At 60.2% G+C, this 21,735-nt stretch overlaps 1 protein-coding gene across 2 annotated transcripts in view; it reads left to right on the top strand.

Moving 5' to 3' along the window:
* TBC1D22A (TBC1 domain family member 22A) overlaps nucleotides 1-21,735 on the top strand; it is a 324,171-nt gene that overhangs the window by 229,950 nt on the left and 72,486 nt on the right. For both annotated transcript variants that reach the window (XM_007453900.1, XM_007453901.1), the window contains one exon: nucleotides 8,317-8,444. In XM_007453900.1, coding sequence (XP_007453962.1) covers nucleotides 8,317-8,444 — 128 coding nt within the window. The remainder of the gene's footprint in view (nucleotides 1-8,316; nucleotides 8,445-21,735) is intronic.

Raw genomic sequence — 21,735 nt, 5'->3', positions numbered from 1 at the left:
CTGGGAAGGGCGGCTGGGACAGGAAATCCAGCCATGCTGGGGGGTCTCAGCAGGTAGGATGGGGGCGGGGAGGGCTGGCTCCTTCCCGGGAGCAGCCCGGCCCCTGGAACATGCTGCGGGTCTCGGTTGTAGGCGAGCAGGGTCAGCCGCAGGCTGCTGTCTTCCTCCTGGTCGTCCCCTGGTGGAGAGCAGCCTCTGCTTATCTGCCACTCAGGTCCCTGCAGAGCCCCGCCTGGCCTCCGGAGCCTCCACTGAGCCCCCCTCATTTCAGATGCCCCTGGGCTGGCCGAGCAGCTGAGGGTTGAACTAGGGCCTCCAGGAGAGTCTCAAACACCCGTCTCCCTGGTTCGGTCCTTCCCTGCTTCACAAGAGCCCAGCCCTTCCCGGTAGCACGGGGCTTCACCGGCTCATTAAGACTGTGCGCGCGTGCGTGCGTGCTGGTGCCCCGAAACCCTGGTGCACCCCTTCTGTCTTAGCCCTGGGAGCCCTGGGGGGGCCTTCAGAGAGGCCCCCTGAGCACTTGCTGGCCTGTCAGCCAGCCTGGTCAGGGCAGCCCAGACCCTGGTGTGGGTACTGGCCTCCTGGCGGGCAGATGCCCGGTGTTCATGCCCCAGGTCCCCCGTTCTGCACCGTGGTCACCTGGCTGGCCGGCTCATGCCTGAGGAGCCCCAGGTGGATGTTTGGGGAAGCTGCCTTCATGGCACCCACTGTTGAGTCTTTGGTTTACACAGGTGTCCCCTGGGAGGACGAGCCCCACTGTTCACTCATCCCGAGGGCCAGGCCAGGAGCGGCTGCGTGTGTGCAGAGAGCACCCAGCCATGCAAACCTCAAGGCCACCAGAGTGTCACAGGCACTCTCTAGGAGTCGAGGTAGGGGCACTGAGGAAGGGGGGGGTGGTCAGCTCCAGGGTGGAGAGAGGTCAGAAAAGGCTCCGAAAGGGCAGTGATGCTTGAGCTGAGTCTTGAATGTGGGGAGGCAGGGACCAGCCAGTACCAGGCATGGGGAGTCTCAAATCCAGGTCAGACTCACACACATATTTTGTGGCGGATTCTCAGTCTTAAAGTGCATCGGGAGAGAGGGAAGACTTCTGGGAAAGCTGTACGTCTTCGATTTCATTGCAGACTTGGGTGGTGTCAGGGCTGGCCTCCTGTCCACGGCGAGCTGAGATCTGTCCACAGTGCAGCTCGTTGAGCTCTGCACGCCTCAGCAGCCCCGCCCTGTGTCCCCTCTGGAACCTTGCATGGGTGTGGGGGGGTGGAGCTGAGGTCCATCCACCAGATCTGGCGTCGCATCCACTTCCTCTCTTCTCTAGGCGTGGCCAGGGCTAGGGTCAGGGAGCCCTCACGTGGCTTGTGGAGCAGTCGGTGCCCCACGACATGGGCTCCGTCTCCTGCGCTCTGTGGAAACAGCCCCAGTTTGGGGTGTTCGTTGAGACGCTTGTGAACACATCTGTGAAGGGAGCATGGTTTCATAGCTCGTCGCTTCAGTTCTGTGTAGTTCCAGAAGAACTCATATTTTGGATGATGTTACTGTCGAAAAAGTAGAACTTAATGCCTCTCTAGAGATGGAAAGGTGGTGTGTGTGGTGCCAGATAAACGCTATTTCTTTACAACCTGCTGGGAGGCTTCATTCCATCCCACTCTCCTGTTTATGCTGGGGTCCTGAGAGTGTGGTGGTGTCCCTGTCCCCAAGGCCAGGTGTGCCTGGTGTGACCTCCTCTTGGGCGTGTACTGCCCACGTTACAAACGGGCGGCAGCCTCTAGGGTCCGACCCGCTGTCACCGCCAGCCCTCTTCCTCCTATATAACAAGCTAGCGACCCCGCGGCCTGGCCTGGGTGTTGAGCTAGGCTTGGAGGAGTGATCTGGGGAGAACGTATCTGCAGTTTGGCCCCTGCCCTGATGTCTGTCTGGATCTCAACCCTCAGGGTCGTTTAATGCTGGAGGAAGTCCTCTGCTTGTACACCAAGTGCCAAGTGGGTGCCCCGCAGCCCAGCGCTGCCACTCCCTGCCAGGGTGAGCGTCAGACCCCCGTGAAGGGCGCAGTTCTCCGGGAAGCGCCAGCCGCACGCCCGTGGTCCCCAGGCCGCCCGCACTTGTGACCCGTCAGTGATAAAGGCAGCGGCTCCTGGGGCCCCAAGGCCTGATTGCTCGCTGGAGCAAGCTCACAGAGCTCAGGAGAGCCGGCCGGGGGAGAGAGTGCAGGATGAGGCGGGAGGGGCCCGGGGACTCGGCGCTTCCTCTCGGCCCTGGGGTCAGGGCCTGTCGCCCTCCACGGTTCACGTGTTCACCCGCTGAGCCCACGCGTCCAGAGTTTTTACTGGGGCTTCCTCACGTGGGCATGATGGAGCTCGGTGCCCAGCTCCTGTCGTGTCCTGAGGTCTGGCCTCTGCGAGCCCCGACCCTGAGACCCTGGGACCAGGGGCTGTCACCTGTGGCCCCGTCAGAACACGCGTGTCCCCTGTGGCTGGAGGGGCAATGCATCTGCTGGTCTCAGGTCCTGGCAGAGCCCCTGCCCAGAGCCTGGCCGCCTTCCCACTGTTTGTCTAGGTCCCCATGTCCTGAGTCCTCTCCCTCTGCCCCTTTGCTCACTGCGCTGTGATGGCTGAGAGGGGTCTGTGGGGAGCCTGACATGGGCCTGTGGCCCGAGGCCTTGGGAGCTGCGTCTGCTCTCGGGGGCTTCCTTGCGGCGGCCGAGAGCAGGCACCCTGTTCAGCGGAGGCCTTGTTCGCCTGCTCAGAGCTTCCCTGGTGGATTTCCTTTTGGAAAGAGGCTTAGCTGCCCTTCCTCCCTCCTCTTGGTCTGGCACCTGTGTCACATGCCCACCGTATGGCAGCCGCTACCCCGGGACTTTCCCGAGAGGGTGCTGTGAGGGAACTGGGGCTCTCCCTGTTCCAGGGAGGGCCTGGAGGTGCTGAGAGCCTGGAGAACCTTCTGGAAGCCGACCTGGGATCTGAGCCCAGCTCTCCTGATGCTGTAACCCGAGGTCTCTCTACTGTTCTCCAGTCTGACCCGGGCTCTGCTCTGCCTCAGGAAGAAGACAGGCGCGCTCCCTGCATGAGCGTGTTGTGTGCTTGGGGAGGGGAGCCACGGGTCCTGGGTCCTGTGCTGCTTCCGTCACTCCCCCCGTCTGCCCGCCCGGTCCCCTCCCAGCTCTGTCCTCCTGGTGGCCTCTGGGGGTGGCCATGGCAGGTCTGTCTGCAGCAGGGAGCCCTGGACGCTTCTCCCCCAGGAGCTGCTGGACCGGGCGTCCTGGGTGTCGTCCTCCGTCCCGCTCCTTCCTCCTGTCCCTTGGCACAGCCCTGCACCCTGGGTCCTCAGCCGGGGGTCCTGGGCGTGCGGCTCGGCCCTGCCCCTGTTTGGGGCTGATGCTTTTTTCTGGCTGTTTGTTCTTACCGTCCATCAGACCTGGCAGACGAGGAGGGTGGGTGAGCCCAGGACAAGGCCTCCTTGGCTGCAGAGAGGCCTGCATTCCCTGTCACTGGCTCTTGTTTTTGTTCTTCTGTATCTTTTTAACTGATTAGAGGATTGAAATCTCCACCACCCCCCCACCCCAAACCAAAGCCTTTTCGGGCCTCGCCCAGCAGAAGTGGGTCGGGGGTGGCTTGGGGCGGTTTTCCTTGTCAGGTATCTACGTGTGAGCAGTTAGGTTCACTCTTGGGGCAAATAAATCTAAGCAGTGCCTATTCTTCGTGGCAAGTCAACGGGATACGTGTTTTTTGTTTTTTTTCCTTTTTAGCATAAATCTTGGGACATAATCTGTTTGTGTAATTTCTTTTGGTTTTTAATAAAGAAGACAAGGTGTTTCAGCAGAATTTCCAGCCTGCAGACGCGCTGTTTCAGGTGCTGGGATAAGCCTCCGGCACGTGCTGGGCGATGGGCACTTCCTGTGCCTTTGTGGCGGGGTCTGCCTCAGAAGGCCTTGATGGAAAAACGTCTCCTCAGCCTGAAAGATGATAATAATTACATCTGCCTCCTCACTCATTCCATGTCCCCTCTAATTGCCAGTGAAATGGAAATTTCAAATCCAGAGTCACTGCTAACTGAGTTACCTTTATCAGTGACAGAGCATCTGCTCACACTTGCTGATAAGAATCTTTCCAGCACACACATTTGCGTTCCGATGTATATAAATGGAAAGTAACGGCTGGAGTTTAGGCGTCCATTTTTCAATACGTTCAGAGCAGGAGGCGGCCTCTCCAGAAGTTCACTGTGTGCGTTAGGAGGTGGGCGGGGGCAGTGGCCATATCACTCTTCGTTGTGGCTTGCGGAGAAGCCAGGCCATCAGTGAGAAACAGCCACCTCCACGTGACCAAGGAGTGCCTTCCGCGGTCCTGGGGTGGCTGCTCCTGTTAGCTGGGGTGGCCTGGTCGTGGGTCGGAGCCTGGCGGACGAGGCTCGCATCCCCACCAGGTGGGCCCGGGGCTGCCTGCTTCGCTGCTGTCGGGAGCTCGGGCCTGCGTCGGGCAGAAGAGAAGCCCAGGCCCTCAGGACACTGAGAGTCGGTAACTCTGGTGAAATAGACAACTCGGGGGCTCAAAGTTGCATTTTCTTTCTGTCTCTCCTGCACATTGCTGAGCTCGTGGAGGGCAGGACGCCGGCCATGTCTCCTCTGTAGCTTCACTGTCAAAGGCGGTGGGGTACATGGAGACGCCCGAGAGCTTCCCGGAAAGAGCTGATGAATGAGCAGCCTCTGCCCATGTCCTCGTGGGGTTGACGCTGTGGCCCTTGCTCTGCAGAGGCCCCAGCTGTGCCCAGGGTGCTGGTACCTGGAGATACTGGGCGGGTCTGTGGGCGCATCTGGCATCGTGGGGTCATTTCAGGACACGGAGAGGGCAGTCCTGAGTCTGCCGCTGCCGCGTGCACCCCCGGATGGGCCACCTTGCCTGCTTCTCGCGTGGGCACAGGTTCCGTGGGTGGGAGCTGCCCAGTGGGCCGTTGGTCCTCGCGCTCCGGCTGGGATGGGCTCCTCTGGCCGAGCCTGAGACAGGGTGGCATCCGCCAGAGCCTCGTGGGGCGGGCCTCAGGTGGGACTGCCGGAGGAGAGAAGGGGTTTATTTTTACTTGTTTGGTTAGGTTTCTTCAGTGACAGATATTCCGGAAATATGTGTTTAAGTTTGCATATCAGTTTGCTCGCCAGTTCACGTTAGAAAGGTGTCGCGTGCCTCCCGGGCACTTATTAGAGTTGCTTCTTTTCCCCGCTTGTAAACGGTGACCTTCTGTGTCAGCCGAGGAGGCCAGTGGCACTGCAGGCGCAGGGACGTGGCTGGGGGACTGCGGGCGGCTCATTCCATGCCACCGCCCTGCCCCCGCCTCCGAGCGCATCCAGCCCCGGCCGTCACTCCACTCGACCCGCGAATGTGCCGGGCACACGCCACACTCTGGGCCTGGCTCTGTGCCAATCCCTGGGTCCAGACAAGGTCCCGCCCCACGGGCACCGCGGGACAGGGACACCCAGGGCTCCACAACCCCTGAAAAGCCACCTGAATCCGCGAGGGTGAACTCGGAGTCGCCCCGCCTTCCCGATTATCAACACCCAGTGAGCGCCTGGCGTGGGTGGCGTCGGCGCCCCGCGCGGGCCTGGGCAGGAGATGCCTGGCCCTGCCGGCCTGCCGCCCGCTGCTCTGTCCTCGGCCCATGTGTCCCGGAGAGTTTCAGTGGCTAGTGAGTGGCGGGTGCTGGAGCCCCTGATCGTCCAGGCCTGTCCTGGGAGCGGCCCCTGCCGGGTCCCCCTCCTTTGGGCGCTCTGTATTCAGGAGGCGGTTTTCTCTTCGGAGCTGTCACTGCCCTCCCGCCCGCTCTGCCCCCGCTGCCGACTGCACTCGTGGAAGCTCACTCCCCTGTTTCTGTGTAAAAGATCTTTGTTCAGTAAATTGCTTCATTTTCTGAACTGCCGGTTTTCAGGTGTTGATGGTATTTGCGTTTCCTGTTGGCCAGCGTGCTTGCGTCGGTGCCCCCGCCTCGGCTGCCAAGCTTGGGGAACGGGCACAGGGGGCCACTCAGGGCCCCACGGAACTTTCCGGCTTTGTAGCTGCTGCTGTTTTCAGCTTAGAAATAAATCTTAATTCTTTAAAAAGAACAGGACGTCCCATTGCATTGCCGGAAAGCTCCACAGTATCTCGTCTTGGAGAAATGGCGGGGGGGGGGGTGACTGAGAAATGGGCGGTTTATTCACGTGTTCAGTTACCCATTTTCTAACTTCATACATTCCCTCATTCATTCATTCATTCACCCGTCTTCTGGCTCACGCCTACTGGGCACCTAGTGTGTCCCAGGGCTGCAGGTGCGGAGGGGTCTCAGGCACCACACCTGCTGTGGGGGAGCTCACGTCCTGGGGCGGGCACGGCCCTAAGCAGCGAAGCCCAGGCAGTGTGACACGGGGTCCGGGGAGGAGGCTGTGGAACCAGGAAGAGGGAGGCTGGCGCGGGGGGAGGGACTGGGGCGGCGCCCGGGTGGGGCCTCGCCGGGCACACAGTGTCACCCGAGCGGGCGCAGTGCTCCGGGGCTGGGGGCCGAGAAGGGCGGTTCTGGCCCAGCTGGTCCTTCTTTGTCTGCCAGCTGGTGTCTCTCGAACTGTGGGCCATGCACGGGGCCCTCACGACGTCTTGAGAGGAACCCCCTTGTGGTATTAGGCGGCCCCCCGAGCTTACAAGCTGGGGACACGGGGAGGACACTACCCCTTGCAGACCCCAGGGCTCTCCTCGGTGACAAGCCGTGTGGCTCGTTTCTGCCGGGGCTGCCGCCGTGGAGGCTCTGTGCTGTGACTCTGCTCCCACTTCATCCTCCGCTGGAGCAGCAGGGGACCGTTTTGGATCGTGATGTGAAGTTAACAAGTAAGTGTATTTATTTAACACAACATAAGCTGATTAGGAGCTGTAGAGAGGACCACAGAGCCAGCCCTGCCCTGCGTGGGGAGCTCCTCCTGGGACGCGGACCCTACGTCAGAGGCTGGAGCCCCGTCTTCCCCTGCCTCTGGGGGCCCGGGTGCCGAGTCCTTGTGTAACTTGTCCCTGAGAGGGCTCCCAGCACAGGTGTGTGGCTGACGTAAGAATCTTCTGGAGACACAGAAACTCAGATCCCGCTGGGAAGATTCTGATCCAGAAAGTCGAGATGCACCCGAGAAAGCTGTGTTTTAACAGCCGCCGAGATGAGGATGACGTCTGGGAACCCCTGAGGTCACTGTCGGCCCACACTGCAGCCCTCTGAGCTGGCTTCGCGCTTCCCTGATCCCCTGGCTATCGCTTGTTTGTTTGCTGCTTCTAGAACTTTTGTTAGGAGAACTGAAGGAGCTGTACACTTTTTTCAGGGTTGCCTCTCAGGGCAGGCGGGGAGCGGAGGGTAAGACCACGGGAGGAGCCAGTGACTCTGGCCATGTGCAGACACGGGGCCTTGGGCCACACTCGTGGGTCCTGGTGGACAGAAGTCAGGGTGGGCACGTCCCAGTCCCCAGTCTGGATAATTAGGTCATACTTGCCTGTTTTATAAGGCAGCACCCGTCCTCCCCTGGCCCTTCGAGTGGCTCTTCCCAGGGCAGAATGTTGGGAAAATGGGGCACAGTCACCATGACCCTCAGAGTCTCTGCTTCCTTGGAGGGGCACTTCCAGGGTCCCAGGACCTCGGAGCTCCAGTGAGCTCTGAAGCCTTTCCCGCGGGTTGTTGAGAGCCCAGCAGAGAGGCCTGGGCAGGGAACGCTGGGGGCTTGAGCCGTGGAGCGCCGTGACGGGGAGAGACTCTGTGGCCGGTGGGAGATGGCGCTTCGGGCCTGGTTCTCCCCAGGGGCCCTGCTGTCTTCACAGAAGCCCCAAACCTGGGGTCCAGGGATGGGCCCGCCTGCCCCCTCACTGGCCGGGCCCGGGAGCCCGTGGGACCCGGGCTGGCACGAGGTCGAAGCCATCCCCTCTCTCAGGACTGCAGCCCGTATCTGGTGGACCTGCCTGTGGGCCAGACGGGTGAAGTTCGGCTGAGCCCCGCCGCGTGCCCCCGAGCGTCCGCCGGCCTCTCGGACCAGTGCCGCCGTCTGTATGGCAGGACTGGGCCTGCCCGTGTTCCTGGGGTGGGGCTCAGGGCATCCCAGACGGGGTGCACAGTCCGCCCATGGGAGCTGTCGTGGTCCTAGTTACCGCTACTGCCGTCACCACCCGTATTCCTTGAGGAAGAGAGTCTGAGGTCTTGGGGTGGAAGTTCCTTTTCCATCCGTGCTCCTTGGGGGCGGTGCCTCGGCTGGTTGGAGGGGTTCCGAGGTGGGCCCGGGGCCTCAGGGAAAGGGCAGACCTCCAGGGGCTCTGCTGACAGCCGCGGGGCCTGTGTCTGTCCCCACAGGGCAAGTCCACCGGCACCTGGACCAGCACGAGGTGAGGTATCTGCAGTTCGCCTTCCGCTGGATGAACAACCTGCTGATGCGCGAGGTGCCCCTGCGCTGCACCATCCGCCTGTGGGACACCTACCAGGTGAGCGCCCCTTGCACCCCTCCCTCCCGCAGGGTGCCCGTGGCGGGAGCCGGGCCAGGTCCTACCCGCACGAGGGGCCGGGCCACGTCCTCGGCACCTCACCTCCTGCCGCCTTCTGCTCTGGGTCCGTTTGCTGTGTTCGAGTTGGCCTTCGAAGCATCCTCTCCATTGAAATGTGGTCTGTTTAAAGTCCACTTCTGGTGTTCTTGTCGTTTGACTAGATGTAGGACAGGGCAAAGAACTTTCTGTAGTTTTACCTGTAGCTGGATTTCATCCCGCTGTGCAGTTTGCACTTTGGCCAGGGCCCCGGGGCAGGTGTAACTCCAGCGAGACTCTGAGCTGCATCTCCCGGACACACACTCACGCTCAGGACTCACACCTTGTCTGTGTTTTGAGTCACTCATGATAAAGATTTTTAAAAGTCCCCGACAGATTCAGTGTGTGTGAAGTTTCCTCCTCTCCACAGCGTTTTCTGGAACAAACCACCTTTGTTCCCTTGAGTGTCACGTTGCTTATTCTGACGCCTCTCCAGCTTCTTGGAGATGTTTGCTGAGGCGAGGCTGAGGCCGTGCCGGGGGTTCCACGCTGGCCTTTCCTCATCCCTCGCGGTGAGCAGGCACCTTGTGTGGACTTGGAGTGGCGTCCCCTTGGAGTCTGGCTTTCATTCTTAACTCCGGGAGGCAAGGTTTTCCTGCACTGGGCACCAGCCCTTTGTGGGCCTTGGACGGGGCAGCTGCCTTTGGAGCCTGGGAGAGGGAGCCCCAGGCCATGGGCTTCTTTGTGGGGCAGCAGGAGCCCCAGGCGCAGGGTTGGGCTTCCGTGCATGGACATCCACGAAGACGGCGGTGGGGTCCCGAGGCCCCGAGCAGGCTGGAAGGGCCTCGCCCCCTGGCCTCCTTGTCAGTGGAGCCCTTGGTCTAGATGGCGCGATCGTCCCGTGGGATGGGGACCTCGAGCTGCTGCCCTGCTGGCCCCCATGCCCGCCAGCCTTGAGTTCTGAGCACATTTCTCCCAGGTCATCGAGAACAGTAGCCCAGAGCTTTGTTCCTCACGCTGGCCCGTGTGCCCGTTTGCCTGTGTGCCCATGTGCCCGGCGCGGGGTCTGTGGCTGTTTTTGTGGCTCTGAAGCCCTGTGTTGTGACTTTGCTTTTCCTTTTTGCAGCTGTATGTTCTAATGGTGTTGGCTACAGAAATTATGACCGGTCAGTAGCCTCATCCAAATCCCCCACTTTGGTTTTGCTTTCGTAGGTACTTGACAGCTACAGAATTTCTAGCCACTCACGTTTCCTGGAACGTAAAGCCGTTTCTGGGGGCTGTTTGGTTAAAGTGGCTATTGGCCTGGTGCTATCGATCAGGTCTCAGTTACGTCGCAGGAAACAAAACTTCGTATCCCGTAAATTTTGAGCGCTCTCCACTGGTGCTGGGTCACACTGAGGTCCTGACCCCCCTCATTAATCACAGAGTCCCCTGTAGTACCGTCCCCATTATGAACAAGTTAGGTATTAAGTCAGTCGCATTTTGCGGAGCAGAAGATGGATCTGCGCGTCTGTGGCCCTGCACCACTATCACTAAAGCTCTTAATAGATGTCAAAACTTGAAGCACAGTTGTGGCAACTTTATTGAGTTAATTTTCTTGAAATTAAATTTTGTTATGAATTAACTCATTTGTACCATGGACTGATTGTTGAACTGACGGTACCCTCGTCATAAACCTTTTCATATCTTAAAAATTGGGGGTATTTCTATTTTACAGGCCCAAGTAACCATGAAATGGTATTGCATCTTCTGGCAGTGAAAATACAGAGTTAATCGTAGGATGGCAATCGGGTGATTACTCTCCCTTAAACTAGGGTGTTTATTAGCTGGACTGTTACAGGTTTCAGTAACTCTTTAATCCCTTACAAGCAATGTAGCTCAAAATCCTCTTGGGACATGTGTCAACAAAAGGCTCTCCATAATCTGTCCCAGGCCGTGGACTAGATGATGGCACAAAAATAAATGAGGGGCATCAGTTACAAGGAGGAAAAAAAGCAATTAAACAGCGCAGATCATCCAGAAGTAGCCTGAAGAGCAGGGAGGTGAACCCTGCTCCCTGGGTGCGTGACGTGCCCCATGCGAGCAGGGCGTGGGCGTGGGCCGCCGTGGAGGCTGCTGTGGCTGAGCAGCCGGTCCAGCTCCCAGAGGGAGCTGGTGGAAAGGGTGCGTCCCACCCGCCATAGCTGGAGCCGACACGTGGATTTTGAGGACCTCAAATGAGAGAGAAAACTCTGGGCCCCTGTGCTGTGCTGTGGGTCCACGGCCGCAGGGCTGAGGCCGTCGGGGCAGCCGGGATGTGCTCCGTCCTCCCCGTGTCCTCCCAGCCCTTGCTTCCCCTCTCATGGGCTCCCCTCCACGCCCCCGCTCCGTGCGGAGGAGGCGTGGGCTCCCTCCCTAGTGAGCGAGGGCCCCACGGGGCTGACGGGAGAGCATGCGGGTGTTTCCAGGCCACACCTGCCGCCTCCTGCTGCCACCTGGACAGTGAAGCCGAGCCCGGCCCTCTGGGTCCGGCCCTGAGGGCCTGGGGGGCCAGTCCTGGGCTGCGGAGGGCTCGGCTGCGCGTTTCGGGGGCTTGGGCTCCAGGGCACCCTGCCTGCTGGCGGGCACCGAGTGGCGCTTCAGCTCTCGCCCCTCGAGGCCTGCGTTCCAGCCTCAGCGGGCCTCCCTCGGGGTCTTTGGTTTCACGCACCTTCTCTGGAATTGCTTTCCTGTGGAAAGACAGCCACAGATGCGGCTTCTATATTTTTGTAACGTGGGTGGGCCCCGGACGGTGGCTGTGGCTCGGGGCTCGTGGGCCTCTGCGTCCCTGCGAAGCCCAGGGCTGCTCCTCGGGCGTCTCCCGGCAGCGGCCGGAGTCCTGGGGAGCGTGTGCGTCCCTCCTGGCACCCTGGGCGCAGAGGTGGGTCCTAGGGCTGCGCTCCCTCCCTGCGTCCCTGGCTGCACTTTGTGTCTGGAGGCCTGGTGGGCACAGGCGACCGACTACAGGGACCGCAACCCCCGACCCCCGGGCCAGCTCCTCCTCCGGCAGTTCCTGGGACAAAAGCCGCCCTTCTGTCTGAGCCGCTTGACCTCCTCCCAGACCATGGGAGTAGGTGTGCCTGTGCGCTGTTGAGGAGGGTCCCTGGCCCCCCAGTTGCTCGCTCTCTGGGGTGTATGCACCGGGGCTGCAGTCCCGCCATGCGGGCGAGGACCACGTGAGCTTCTCCTGGTGTCGGCGGTGCGGCAGCCCCCCTCCCCCACTGTGAGTGGGACTGTCCCCCCACCCACCCAGGGGACCTGCCTGGGAGGAGACAGCCAGAGGGGTCGGCACCTGCTGATTTCCTGAAAGATGGGAGATCGAAGTGCGTTTCCTGGTTTGTATTTCTTTTTTCCTAAATGGCACTAGAATGTCGACCAGCTCAAGGTTGCTTTAGCTGTTCGGGGTCTTTTGTGGTTCCATACAAATTTTAGGTTTGTTGTTCAATATCTGTGAAAAATGCCATTGGAATTTTGGTAGGGAATGCCTTGAGTCGCTTTGGGTAACCTGGACGTTTCCACAGCTGATTCTTTCAGTCCACAAGTGAGGAGTCTTTCCATTCATTTATGTCTTCTTCAGTTTCATTCATCAGTGTTTTTTAGTTTTCAGGGAACAGATTTTTCACTTTCTTGGTTAAATTTATTCCAAAGCATTTTGCTTTTCATGCAGTTGTGAATGGGATGGTTTTCTTAATTTCTCTCTCCAACAGTTCATCGTTCGTATATAGAAATGCAACCGAGTTCTGTATATTGATGTTTTTTTTTATCCTGCAACTTTATGGAACTTGTCTAAAGGTAATGAAATTATCTCACAGAGGTATCTGCACCCTCATGTTCATGGCAGCCGAGATATGGAACGACCCAAGTCAAGTGTCCATCGATGGATGAAAAGATAAAGAAATTGTGTGTGTATACACGTATGTGTGTCTATATATATGTGCGCGCGCGCGCGCACACACACACACACACACACACACACACACACACACACACACACACACACACACACACTGGAACGTTACTCGGCCTTTAAAAGGAAGGCCCTCGTGGGCGTGGCTGACGTGGCTTAGGGAAGGTCAGAGGAAGAGGCCGGGCAGCCGGAGGAGGGCATCCCCGGGCAGGAGAGGACGCACCAGAGTGCGAGCCAGGGAGAGAGGCCCCAGGGCAGCAGAAGGCTCTAGGATGACGGGACCACCCAGAGGGGAGCCTCTAGGCACACGTAGGTTTTCTACACTCGAAAAATATGACCAGTGTGACTGGGGAACTGAATTTCTAGTTTTCATTTTGGTTCACTGAGATTTATATTGAACAGGCCCACCCAGAGTAGCTGCATGCAACACTGCTCTGGCAGGGACTGGTGGAGTCAGCGGGTCAGGACCGTGGGCATCAGGCAGCAGTGGGCAGAGTCAGGCCCCGTGGGCATCGGGCAGCAGCCGGCAGGTCAGGACCTGTGGGCATCGGGCAGCAGCCGGCAGGTCAGGACCTGTGGGCATCGGGCAGCAGCCGGCAGGTCAGGGTCCGTGGGCATCGGGCAGCAGCGAGCAGGTGCAGGTCCTGTGGGGCAGTGACTCGAGCCAGTCCTGGGGAGAATGTGAGGAAATGGACTTGGCTGGAGCCCCTTGTCCTCCGAGAGGTGCGCCTGTGCAGGGAGGGGGCCGCGGTGGGAAACCCCGGGCATTTCCAAGCTGACCGAAGAGGTGGGCGCGCCGGGTGGTGGACAGCTCTGCCCCTGTCCCTCCTTCCCCGGTGCCCCGAGGCTGATTCAGAAGGGTGTGCTCCGCTGGGACCTGTCTTGGAGTGAAAAAGAACGTCAGCAGCTTTCTGGAATGGAAATGTGAGAGCCAGGTTCTCAGAACGGTGCTATCTGTTCTCTACATTCTAGTAACTTCCTTCCTTCCCATTCCGGCTCTCACTGAGGTCTTCCCATCACTGGCTGATACTCGGGGCCTGAGCCCTGCTGGAGCCAGGGCCCCGGGCCAGGGGAGGGGGCGTCGCATCCTCGTGTCCACGCAGAGGTGACGATGTGTGTGACTTCCGGAACGGCGGTGGCCCCCGCCCCATCCCGAGGACTGCGGCTTGGGTAGGTGAGGGCGTGCTGAGGGTCCCCACGGAGGCTGACGTTTCCCACAACCTAGTGATTGTGTTAGAAGAAAAGGAAAAACTTCCTTTTGCCAGGTGAGTGTTGCAAGGTGGCTTCACTGGCTTAAAGCATTTATTAGATTCCTTCTTAGTGGCGTCTAAAGGCCCCTGGAGTTCTAATTAAGAATGCATATGTACTGCTCGTGTCCCCGAGTGCGTCTTTAGGGGCCGGCTGTTGACACAGGAGAGGAAACGTGGACACACACACTTGGGGGCCTAGCTGGCGAGCTGCTCCCTTTCTCACTGCCCCTCCCTTCTGGTGCAGGACCGTCTCACTCGAGCCTCAGAGCAGCCTGGGGTGGTGCTCCCGGCCCTTGGCCCTGGCTCTTGGCACACACGCCATCAGAGGGAAGTGGCAGGAGGGCATTTTCTACCAATAAAGCTCCGAATCGCTCTTCTGTGGCCAAATGGAACATAAGGATTTGTTTTTATGTTCCACATAAGCCCCGTGGATACTGTGACCTCTGGGACTCTGGCAGAACGGACTCTCCATCCTAGCCCAGCGCTGTCCTCATAGCCTTGGGCAGGTCCAGTGTCCTGAAGCTCAGCTCCTAGGATTGCTGTTGGGACTAAGGAGGCGTTTCTAAAGCAAGGATAGGCAGACAGGTCCTGTAAAGGGCGAGGCAGGCAGCATTTTGGGCCCGTGGGCCACGTGGGCCGCACAGCTGCACCACTGTTCGGGCCCAGGGGCAGACACGGCCACGCCAGTCAGACTCGTGGGGAACTGGGTGTTTCCCACGCGGAGCTTAGAAAGCACCATGCATACGGTGGGCGCTGGGTAAGAGCCCTTTTCTTCCCACACCGCTGTCCCCGGTGTTTTGTAAACTGTAGAGCTGTACAAATTCTGGGTTCTATTGCCGGGCTGTCACTGTTATCAACCAGTTTTTACAGAAATTGGAACTGGGGTCTCGGAGCTCAAGTGACTTGGCCTCTGCGTCATTCCAGCGGCGTGTGGCCCAAGCAGGGTCCCACCACCTGGGCCCCCGCCATCCGCGTATCCCCGGCCCTGGCCGAGCACTCTGCCATGTGCGGGGACGGTGGGACTGCGGTCTGAGGAGCTGGCACCCTACAGCTCCCTGTGTGTGAGGGCAGGGGACCGAGCTGCAGCCTTCCGCTCTCATGCGGTGGCAGGGCTGTGTGTTGAGCTCCTCCAGGGTCCTGGGGGCCTAGCTGGGCCCTTTCTGAGATGCGGCCCCGTGTCTCACAGCTCCCGGCCGCACCAGTCAGGGGCAGGGGGCAGGGCAGGGCCTCCGGGCCCGTTGAAGGCCAGCTGCCAGCTGCCCCCTCACATGCCAGGGCCCCCGCTGGCTGCCGCAGAGCCCTGCATGCCCTGAGACCCTGAGCTGGCTCTGATCCTGAGATGTCTCGTCTGCTGCGGCAGACATGGCCGTTTGCACCATTTTAGGTGAAGTCTCCCCATTGGTGCAGCCTCCCTGTCCTTGGAGGTGGCGTGCAAGCTGTCTCCAGAAGTGAGGCTGCCCCTGCACTTCAGCAGACTTCCCGGCCTCCCGGGAAGGAGCCCGGCGGTGTGGGACCCCTGTGGCTGGCCAGGCCCCGGAGTCACAGTCAGTGCTCGTTTGTTGGGCGCCTGCTGTGGGCCCGGCCCTGTCCTCGGCGCTGGGGACCCAGCCACGGAAGAGGTGGGTCCTGATCTCACAGAGCCCGCCTCCTGGCCAGGGAGCCCAAGCAAACCCTGGGGAGAAGGTGGGCCTGGCTGTGTGTGTGGGGGGGGGGGGCGCAGAAATACTTTTTTGCTAGAAAATGCTAAAGATCACCTGAGCCTTCAGCAAGTCATAGTAGTAACATCAAAGATCACTGATCACGGATCACCATAGCAAATGTAATCATGATGAAAAATTTGAAATATTGTGAGAATTAACAAAATGTGACACAAAGACACAAAGTGAGCGAATGTTGTTTGAAAACGGGCGCCAAGAGACCTGCTCAGGGTGGGGTTGCCACAAACGTGCCATTTGTAATACACACGGTATCTGCGATCCACAATAGAGCAAAGCACGATGAAGCGTGGTACATGCCTGTAGAGGGAAGAAGGGAGCCACGGCACCGTCAGGAGGAAGAGCGAGTGCAGGCATCTCAGGGGTTGGGGGGGGGGGGGGGGGGCGCAGGGCTGTGCAGCCAGGGGCAGCGGTGGGGAGGGAGGTGGTCCGCAGGAGGTGGCCCTGCAGGGGCGCTGCTGTGTGACGGGAGCTTTGGGAGGGGCTCTCAGGGAAGAGCATTTCAGGCTAACGGCGTCCTGAGAGCCCGGCCGGGACGGGGTGGGGGCCGTGTGGAGAGGCCCACAGGCTCCAGGCGAGAGGCGCGAGCGGAGCTGGATCTGCAATAATCAGGCACCGCGTGTGACTGTGCCCGATGCCCAGGCATCTCCAGGCTGGGACATCTGGTGAAGGGTACAGTACGGGTGTTTCCAGACTTTATGTACACCCTGAAGTTTGAAGGTGGAGTCAGAGGGACGGGCTGAAGAGTGAGAGACGAGGCTAGGTCGGGGGATGCTTCTGGAAGGGCCTGCAGTGGTGCCTGCTGCCAGGTGTCCGTGTCCTGCCCTCCTGCGGGCACCGCCCCCTAGTGTGGGCTACAGGTGGTGACTCACTTTCTACAAGGGGTTCCAGCAAGCGTGTGGGGATGTCACCTCTGAGACTGTGACCCGTCTCTCTGCTCCCACCCTGGCTTGCTTCGAGGGGAGCTGCTGCCGCGTTGTCAGCTGCCCAGAGGGGAGGACCCGAGGCTGCCATCAGCCACGAGCCTGGGGACATGAGATGACCACGGCCCCAAGCTGGCCCTGGGCTGAGCCTGTGAGAGGAGGCCCTGAGCCAGAAGACCCAGCCAAAGCCAGGTCTGAGCCGCGCAGACGGCAAGATAAGGGATGCCTGTCCTGCCCCGGTTCATGGGGTTTGTTAAGCAGCAGGAGACAATTAACGCATTCGTGTTTCGGTGGCAGGAGATGGTTCAGGTGCGTTTACTGGGTTGGGCAAGATGGGGTGGGATAGACTGGAGAGGGCGTGGGAGGCAGGAGTCCTGTCGGGCTTCCTGTGCTGGAGACGCCTGTTGGCCCTTGAGGGGAGGGGCCCTGGCCAGCCGGCGGAGGCCTGGCACTTGCTCCGGAGACTTGCAGGCCGGTGGCAGGAGGTGGCAGCTGTCGGCGGAGAGGCGGGCTGTGGAGGCCTGCGGCAGATGAAGCCCTCAACTGGGGCCTTTGAGTTTTCAAACCTGTCCTTGATGTCCACACAGAGTGAGCACGGTGTTGGTACCCACTAATGCTTTCAGATGAAAAAATTTTTTTTGCAAAGGTTGGGATGCGGGGGTGTGTGCCTTCCCAGAAATAACTTTGAATTTGGAGTTCAGCCTGTCAGTCCATGGAATTGTATTTAAGTTCTCATTGGATATGCAAGTTCTACTAATAACACTTTTCTAAGCCCAAAGGGGGCGTATCTTCTGATGTCCTGTGGGCATCTGTCTTTCCTTCTATCCGCCCTTCTTTCCCTCCCTCCCTCCCTCCACCCAGCTGCCTGCCCACCAAGTACAATGTGAACCCTGGTGCACCAAAAACAGGGCAGGGTGGGGCTCCGGGACTCCACTGAGACATTCGAGGCAGCATCCCTGCCCCCTCGGGGTCTGCAGCCAGGGGCAGAGGTGGACACGTGATGCAGTTACAGCCCGGGCAGGGAGCGCTGTGACGGAAGTAATGAAGTAGGCGCCGGGGACTTGGGGGGCACCGCACTCTGCCCCGGGCTGCTGAGGAGGCTTCCCGAGGGGACCTTGAGGGTCGGAGGGTGCACAGGGAGTCCTTGTGGAGGACTGGGCACAGAGCCGGCTCGGAGCGAAGCAAGGGCAGCCTGCACGGGAGGGAGAGCATGTTCCAAGGCTGAAAGAGGCAGGTGGGCACGGCTTGCACTGCAGGGTCTGTGCTGGGTGTGGTTGTTCCCGGGGTGTTTGGGGGCTGGGACAGGACAGGGGCCGTGAGGGGTGGCAGGCCTACGGTCTCATCCGCGGAGGTGGGCCAGCTCTGTTCCCAGATGGTGATTTGACCTCTGCAAACCTTGGTTTCCTGTCCGTAAAAGAGAACAGAGCCTGCTCCCGTGGCCACGCCTCTAGCTCCACCTGTGATGCTTACCTGGAGCTGTGGCCACACCGCCAATCCCACCTGCAGCATGACCTGCTACTGTGGCTGCACCTTGAATCCCACCCGTGAAGAGTCCCCATTGCTGCTGTGAGGGCCGCCTTGGGGCTCTGGTGAAGGCGCCGGGCGCTCAGCTCTCCATTATGGTTCTCGCCAGCCCCGCATCCTCCCGCTGGGCAGTGGCGGATGGAGCCCTGGGGCCCAGGGGAGGAGCTGGCGGGGCGGCCGGGCATCCTGCCGAGGTGTTCGTGTGGGCGCGGCGGAGGGGCCAGGCGTGCAGGAGGGCTCGGAGCTGCAGGCTCTGCCCCGTTGCTTGTCCAGCCTCGTCTTTGGGTCATCGCCACCTTAGCGACTGGTGCTGCGTTCAGACGATGTGCAGGCTTTCCCGAGGCTCCATCTTCTGTTCCGTGGTCCTGCATTTCCAGGGGTCGTTGGGACCTGCTCTTCGACTCCTCCGGAAGCTGGCCCTGGGCCTTCACACTCCGCGGTGCCCACAGGAGTGTGGGTTGCGGTGCCTGGTAGTGGAGGGCGCGCTCAGTGCAGAGCCCACAGGGTGCCGAGCAGCATGCCAGCCGCGCGGCCCTCCTGAACCTTCAGGGTTCTGCAGCGCAATTCTCAGTGACTCAGGCGGCGGTGAGCCTGACGGATTGGGTTAATCTAATTAGACTGGAGAAGCAGGTCGCTTTACAACATACTTTTTCATAAGCCCATTAAGGTTTGAGGTCGTGAGCGTTTCACGTGGGCCCCCCTCCAGGAAGCAGGCGTAGATCACTGTCAGCCGGGGAAGGCTATGGAAGGGAGCATATTCAGTGAGACTGTGCTCCCAGCTGAGTTTGCGGGGAGGAGCTGGAAGAGGGTTGTACCCCCTGCTCCAGCTGGAAGAGGGCTGTACCCCCTGCTCCCTGCTTCATGTCTCCATCAGGATGGGTTTATCAGAACTTATTCAGGGCTTGGGGACTGTGGAGATGTCTTCCCTCTGCAGGCCTGGCTCAGGCTGAGTGAGACCTGTGCTGCTCAGTCCTTGCTAGGGGTCTGCGCGTCTTGTCACTTCCCTGTAGGTGCACCACCGACCCCCAGTCCTGGCAGGCTGTGGACTCTGGGACAGGCCGCCTGTCCCTTAGCGACCGGTTAGGTGCACCCAGGGGATGACCAGGAACAGCCGGTGAGGGACCGAACCACAGAGAACAGCTGAGGAGGGAGAGACCCCTGGGGACACACGTGCAGCCCACATCTAAGGACCGGGCCTGGCGTTGGCATCCGACCTGGTCTTTGGGCTCTGGCTGTGGAACTGGGGTGCGTGGGCAGAAATGACAGGGGTTAGCATCTAGAACGTGCTCCTGCGGCTCTGCGTCTCCCTGACACGGTGCCCCCGCCTCCCGGGTTCCAGCTCCCGCGGAGTCACGGCGCCGGCCGACACTGCCGCGGGCGCTCCCCGCGTCCCCCCCGCCCCCACAGCGGGGCTGCTGGAGCCCTGGCTGGGTGTCCAGGGTCTCGTGTGCACGCGTTTCAGGTGAGGAGGCTGGAGGCCTCGTGCAGGGTTACACTGAGGGTTAATAGCTCTGTCGCCATTTGTGCTCAGCTTTAAAATGATGCGTTTATGAATGTTTTATCTGCACTGTGACCTGAAGCAGCTTGTCTGACATCCTTGGCCTCTGGACAGAAGGCTCAAGGGGGCTGTTGGAGGAGACCCAGAGGGGACAGGATGTGTCCCTATGCGGTGGCCCCGGGCGCACGGAGAGGGCAAGGAGGCGTCCGGCCTCCAGCCCAGCCCCGCCGGCTTCAGAGCCTGGGCGTCCTGACGGGGCTGGGAAGGGAGTGACGATCCCTGAGGTGTGTCTCTGTGGCCACTTAGCTGGTCACCTGCACTGGGCCTGGCCATCCAGCTCCTCAGCACCTTGGGCAGCGGGAGCGCAGAGGAGGGGCAGCCCCAGGCAGGGAGGGGAGGCCAGGCCAGCATGTTCAGAGGGCGCCGGGATGTGCCCTCAGGAGGCCGCTCTGGGAGCTGGCAGCTGTGTGGGACGTGGAGCTGGTGGCGTTTAGAGGGTCTCCGCGTTTGCACACGCCCTGGGCGGCTGGCTATGGGGGACACAGGGGAGAGCGCCCTCCCGCCCGCCGGCCATCAGGCTGTGGCACGGGGCTGGGGTCCCTCAGCCGTGCTCAGGCTCTGGCTTCTTTTTGCCGCAGAATCTACTGATGACCTTTGTTCACCTGCCCTCAGGAGGCCCTCTGTTCAAAAGCCTGGGCTTTACCCCTGTCTGGTGACCGAAGGGGCTGTGCAGGCATCGTGCGCTTGCCTCTTGCCTGGGCCACTCGGGCTGGGCTTCCCCGTAGGTGTGGGTTGAGGGCAGAAGGAGGGACTCGTTCACCTGTGCATTAAATGAAAGGCTAGATTGCTGTCAGCCCAAGGGGCGAGAGCAGGAAGGAGAGACCAGCAGAGGAGGGGCCCAGCTGAGGCCGCCGCGCAGGCAGGAGCTGGCTCCCTGCATGTGCGCGAGACGGGAAGCCCAGGGGAGGGCCTGCGACTCACATGGCGTGCGTGGACCTTCCGTGGTGACACTTCCTGGGGTCCGCCAGGCCCAGGCAGCGTTGCCCTGGGAAGGACAGAGTTCATCGTTGTTGGGCGAGGAGGGGTGGCATCGGCTCTTTGCTGGCCCGCTTTCACAGCCCAGATGTGGCCCGGCCCCTCTGGGCTCTCTGGGTGGGCCTGCTGGGAGGCGGGGCCCGATGTGTTCCCCAGCACGTGCACTTGCTCTGCCTCGACCCCTGCCCCTGGTTACACAGGCCTCCTTACCAGGCGGAGGGCAGAGGGCAAAGGGCAGGGTAGACGTGGGATCTCAGATTGCTTGTGATGGCGGCTGCCAGACCTGAGTGGGGGTGGGAGAGGCAGAGTCACAGTAGGCACTGGGACACCTACCCCCGCCGGACCTTGCTCGTGTGCCGACCCCATGCCCTTGCAGGACCCCCAGGTGCACGGGGACACTGAATGAGTCGCCGTCCTTGCCTGACTCCTCCCCCTGTGAATGCCCTGAGTGGGGCAGGGCGGGGCCGTCTGGTTCACTGACCCTGGCGCCCCGGCAGGGCACCTGCTGCTCTTTACTCAGGAGCAGCGTTGGGGGTGAGGACGCCTCGTGGGTGTGCCGGGGGACAGGTACTGAGAGCTCCTGGCAGACGTCCTGGCCGTCCTGACGGCTGTGCCCTGGGTTTACAGGCTCTTCTTTACGGGTCTAGCATTGCCTGGTAATTGCCCTGAGTTTTACGTCCTCTGGAAGCAACTCAAAAAGTAAAAGTTAGCCTGCGAGTTGCCTTCTGGAGCTTGGCCTGGTGCATCCCAAGCGTGGGGAGTATATTCTCAAGGTTTCCTGGCCAGTTTTCCGTGACCTTTTGTTAATGACCACGAGGAGAGGGCCGTGGTGCCCTGGGGTGGCCACTCAGCGCGGCTGCTGGGCTTTGGCTTCTTTCTGGGCCCTGGGAGACCAGGCTTTGTGACATGAGGACGGTGTCCTGGGCCAGCCATTGGCTTCCTCTCGCTGTGTGAGCATCGAGCTTTCCAAATGCTAACCTAGCTCCTCCGCAGACCTCTTTGTACTTAACCGTGAGTGCAGAGAAGCCTGCCGTGCAAAGTACAAGCCTGCCCTGGGGTCACTGAACATCAAGGCCCCCTTGGCTGGCACCAGTTGCACTGCTGTAGATAAACCTTAGACCACGATTAAATTCCCAGTGGGCCTCCTTCACTGCTTATTTTCTAAAATTTTATATTCTTTTATTTCACCCTGAGAGTATGTTGCAGAGACTTTTTAGAGAAAGAAAACCCTCCCCCTGACACAACTAGCCACTGTGGAAGCATGCTAATGTTTCTTCATCTTTTCTCGGCAGTTTTTTTAAACGTAGTAGTCACGTATTATATACAGTTTTGCTTTCTGCATTTGTTATACTGCCCCATCATGACGATTTTTGTTTTTCTTCCCC

The sequence above is a fragment of the Lipotes vexillifer genome, unplaced genomic scaffold (genome assembly GCF_000442215.2).
Source record: "Lipotes vexillifer unplaced genomic scaffold, Lipotes_vexillifer_v1.1 scaffold382, whole genome shotgun sequence".
Lineage (NCBI taxonomy): Eukaryota > Metazoa > Chordata > Mammalia > Artiodactyla > Lipotidae > Lipotes > Lipotes vexillifer.
The sequence above is the reverse complement of the archived record's forward strand: the minus strand, read 5'-3'. Positions and strand labels throughout refer to the sequence as shown.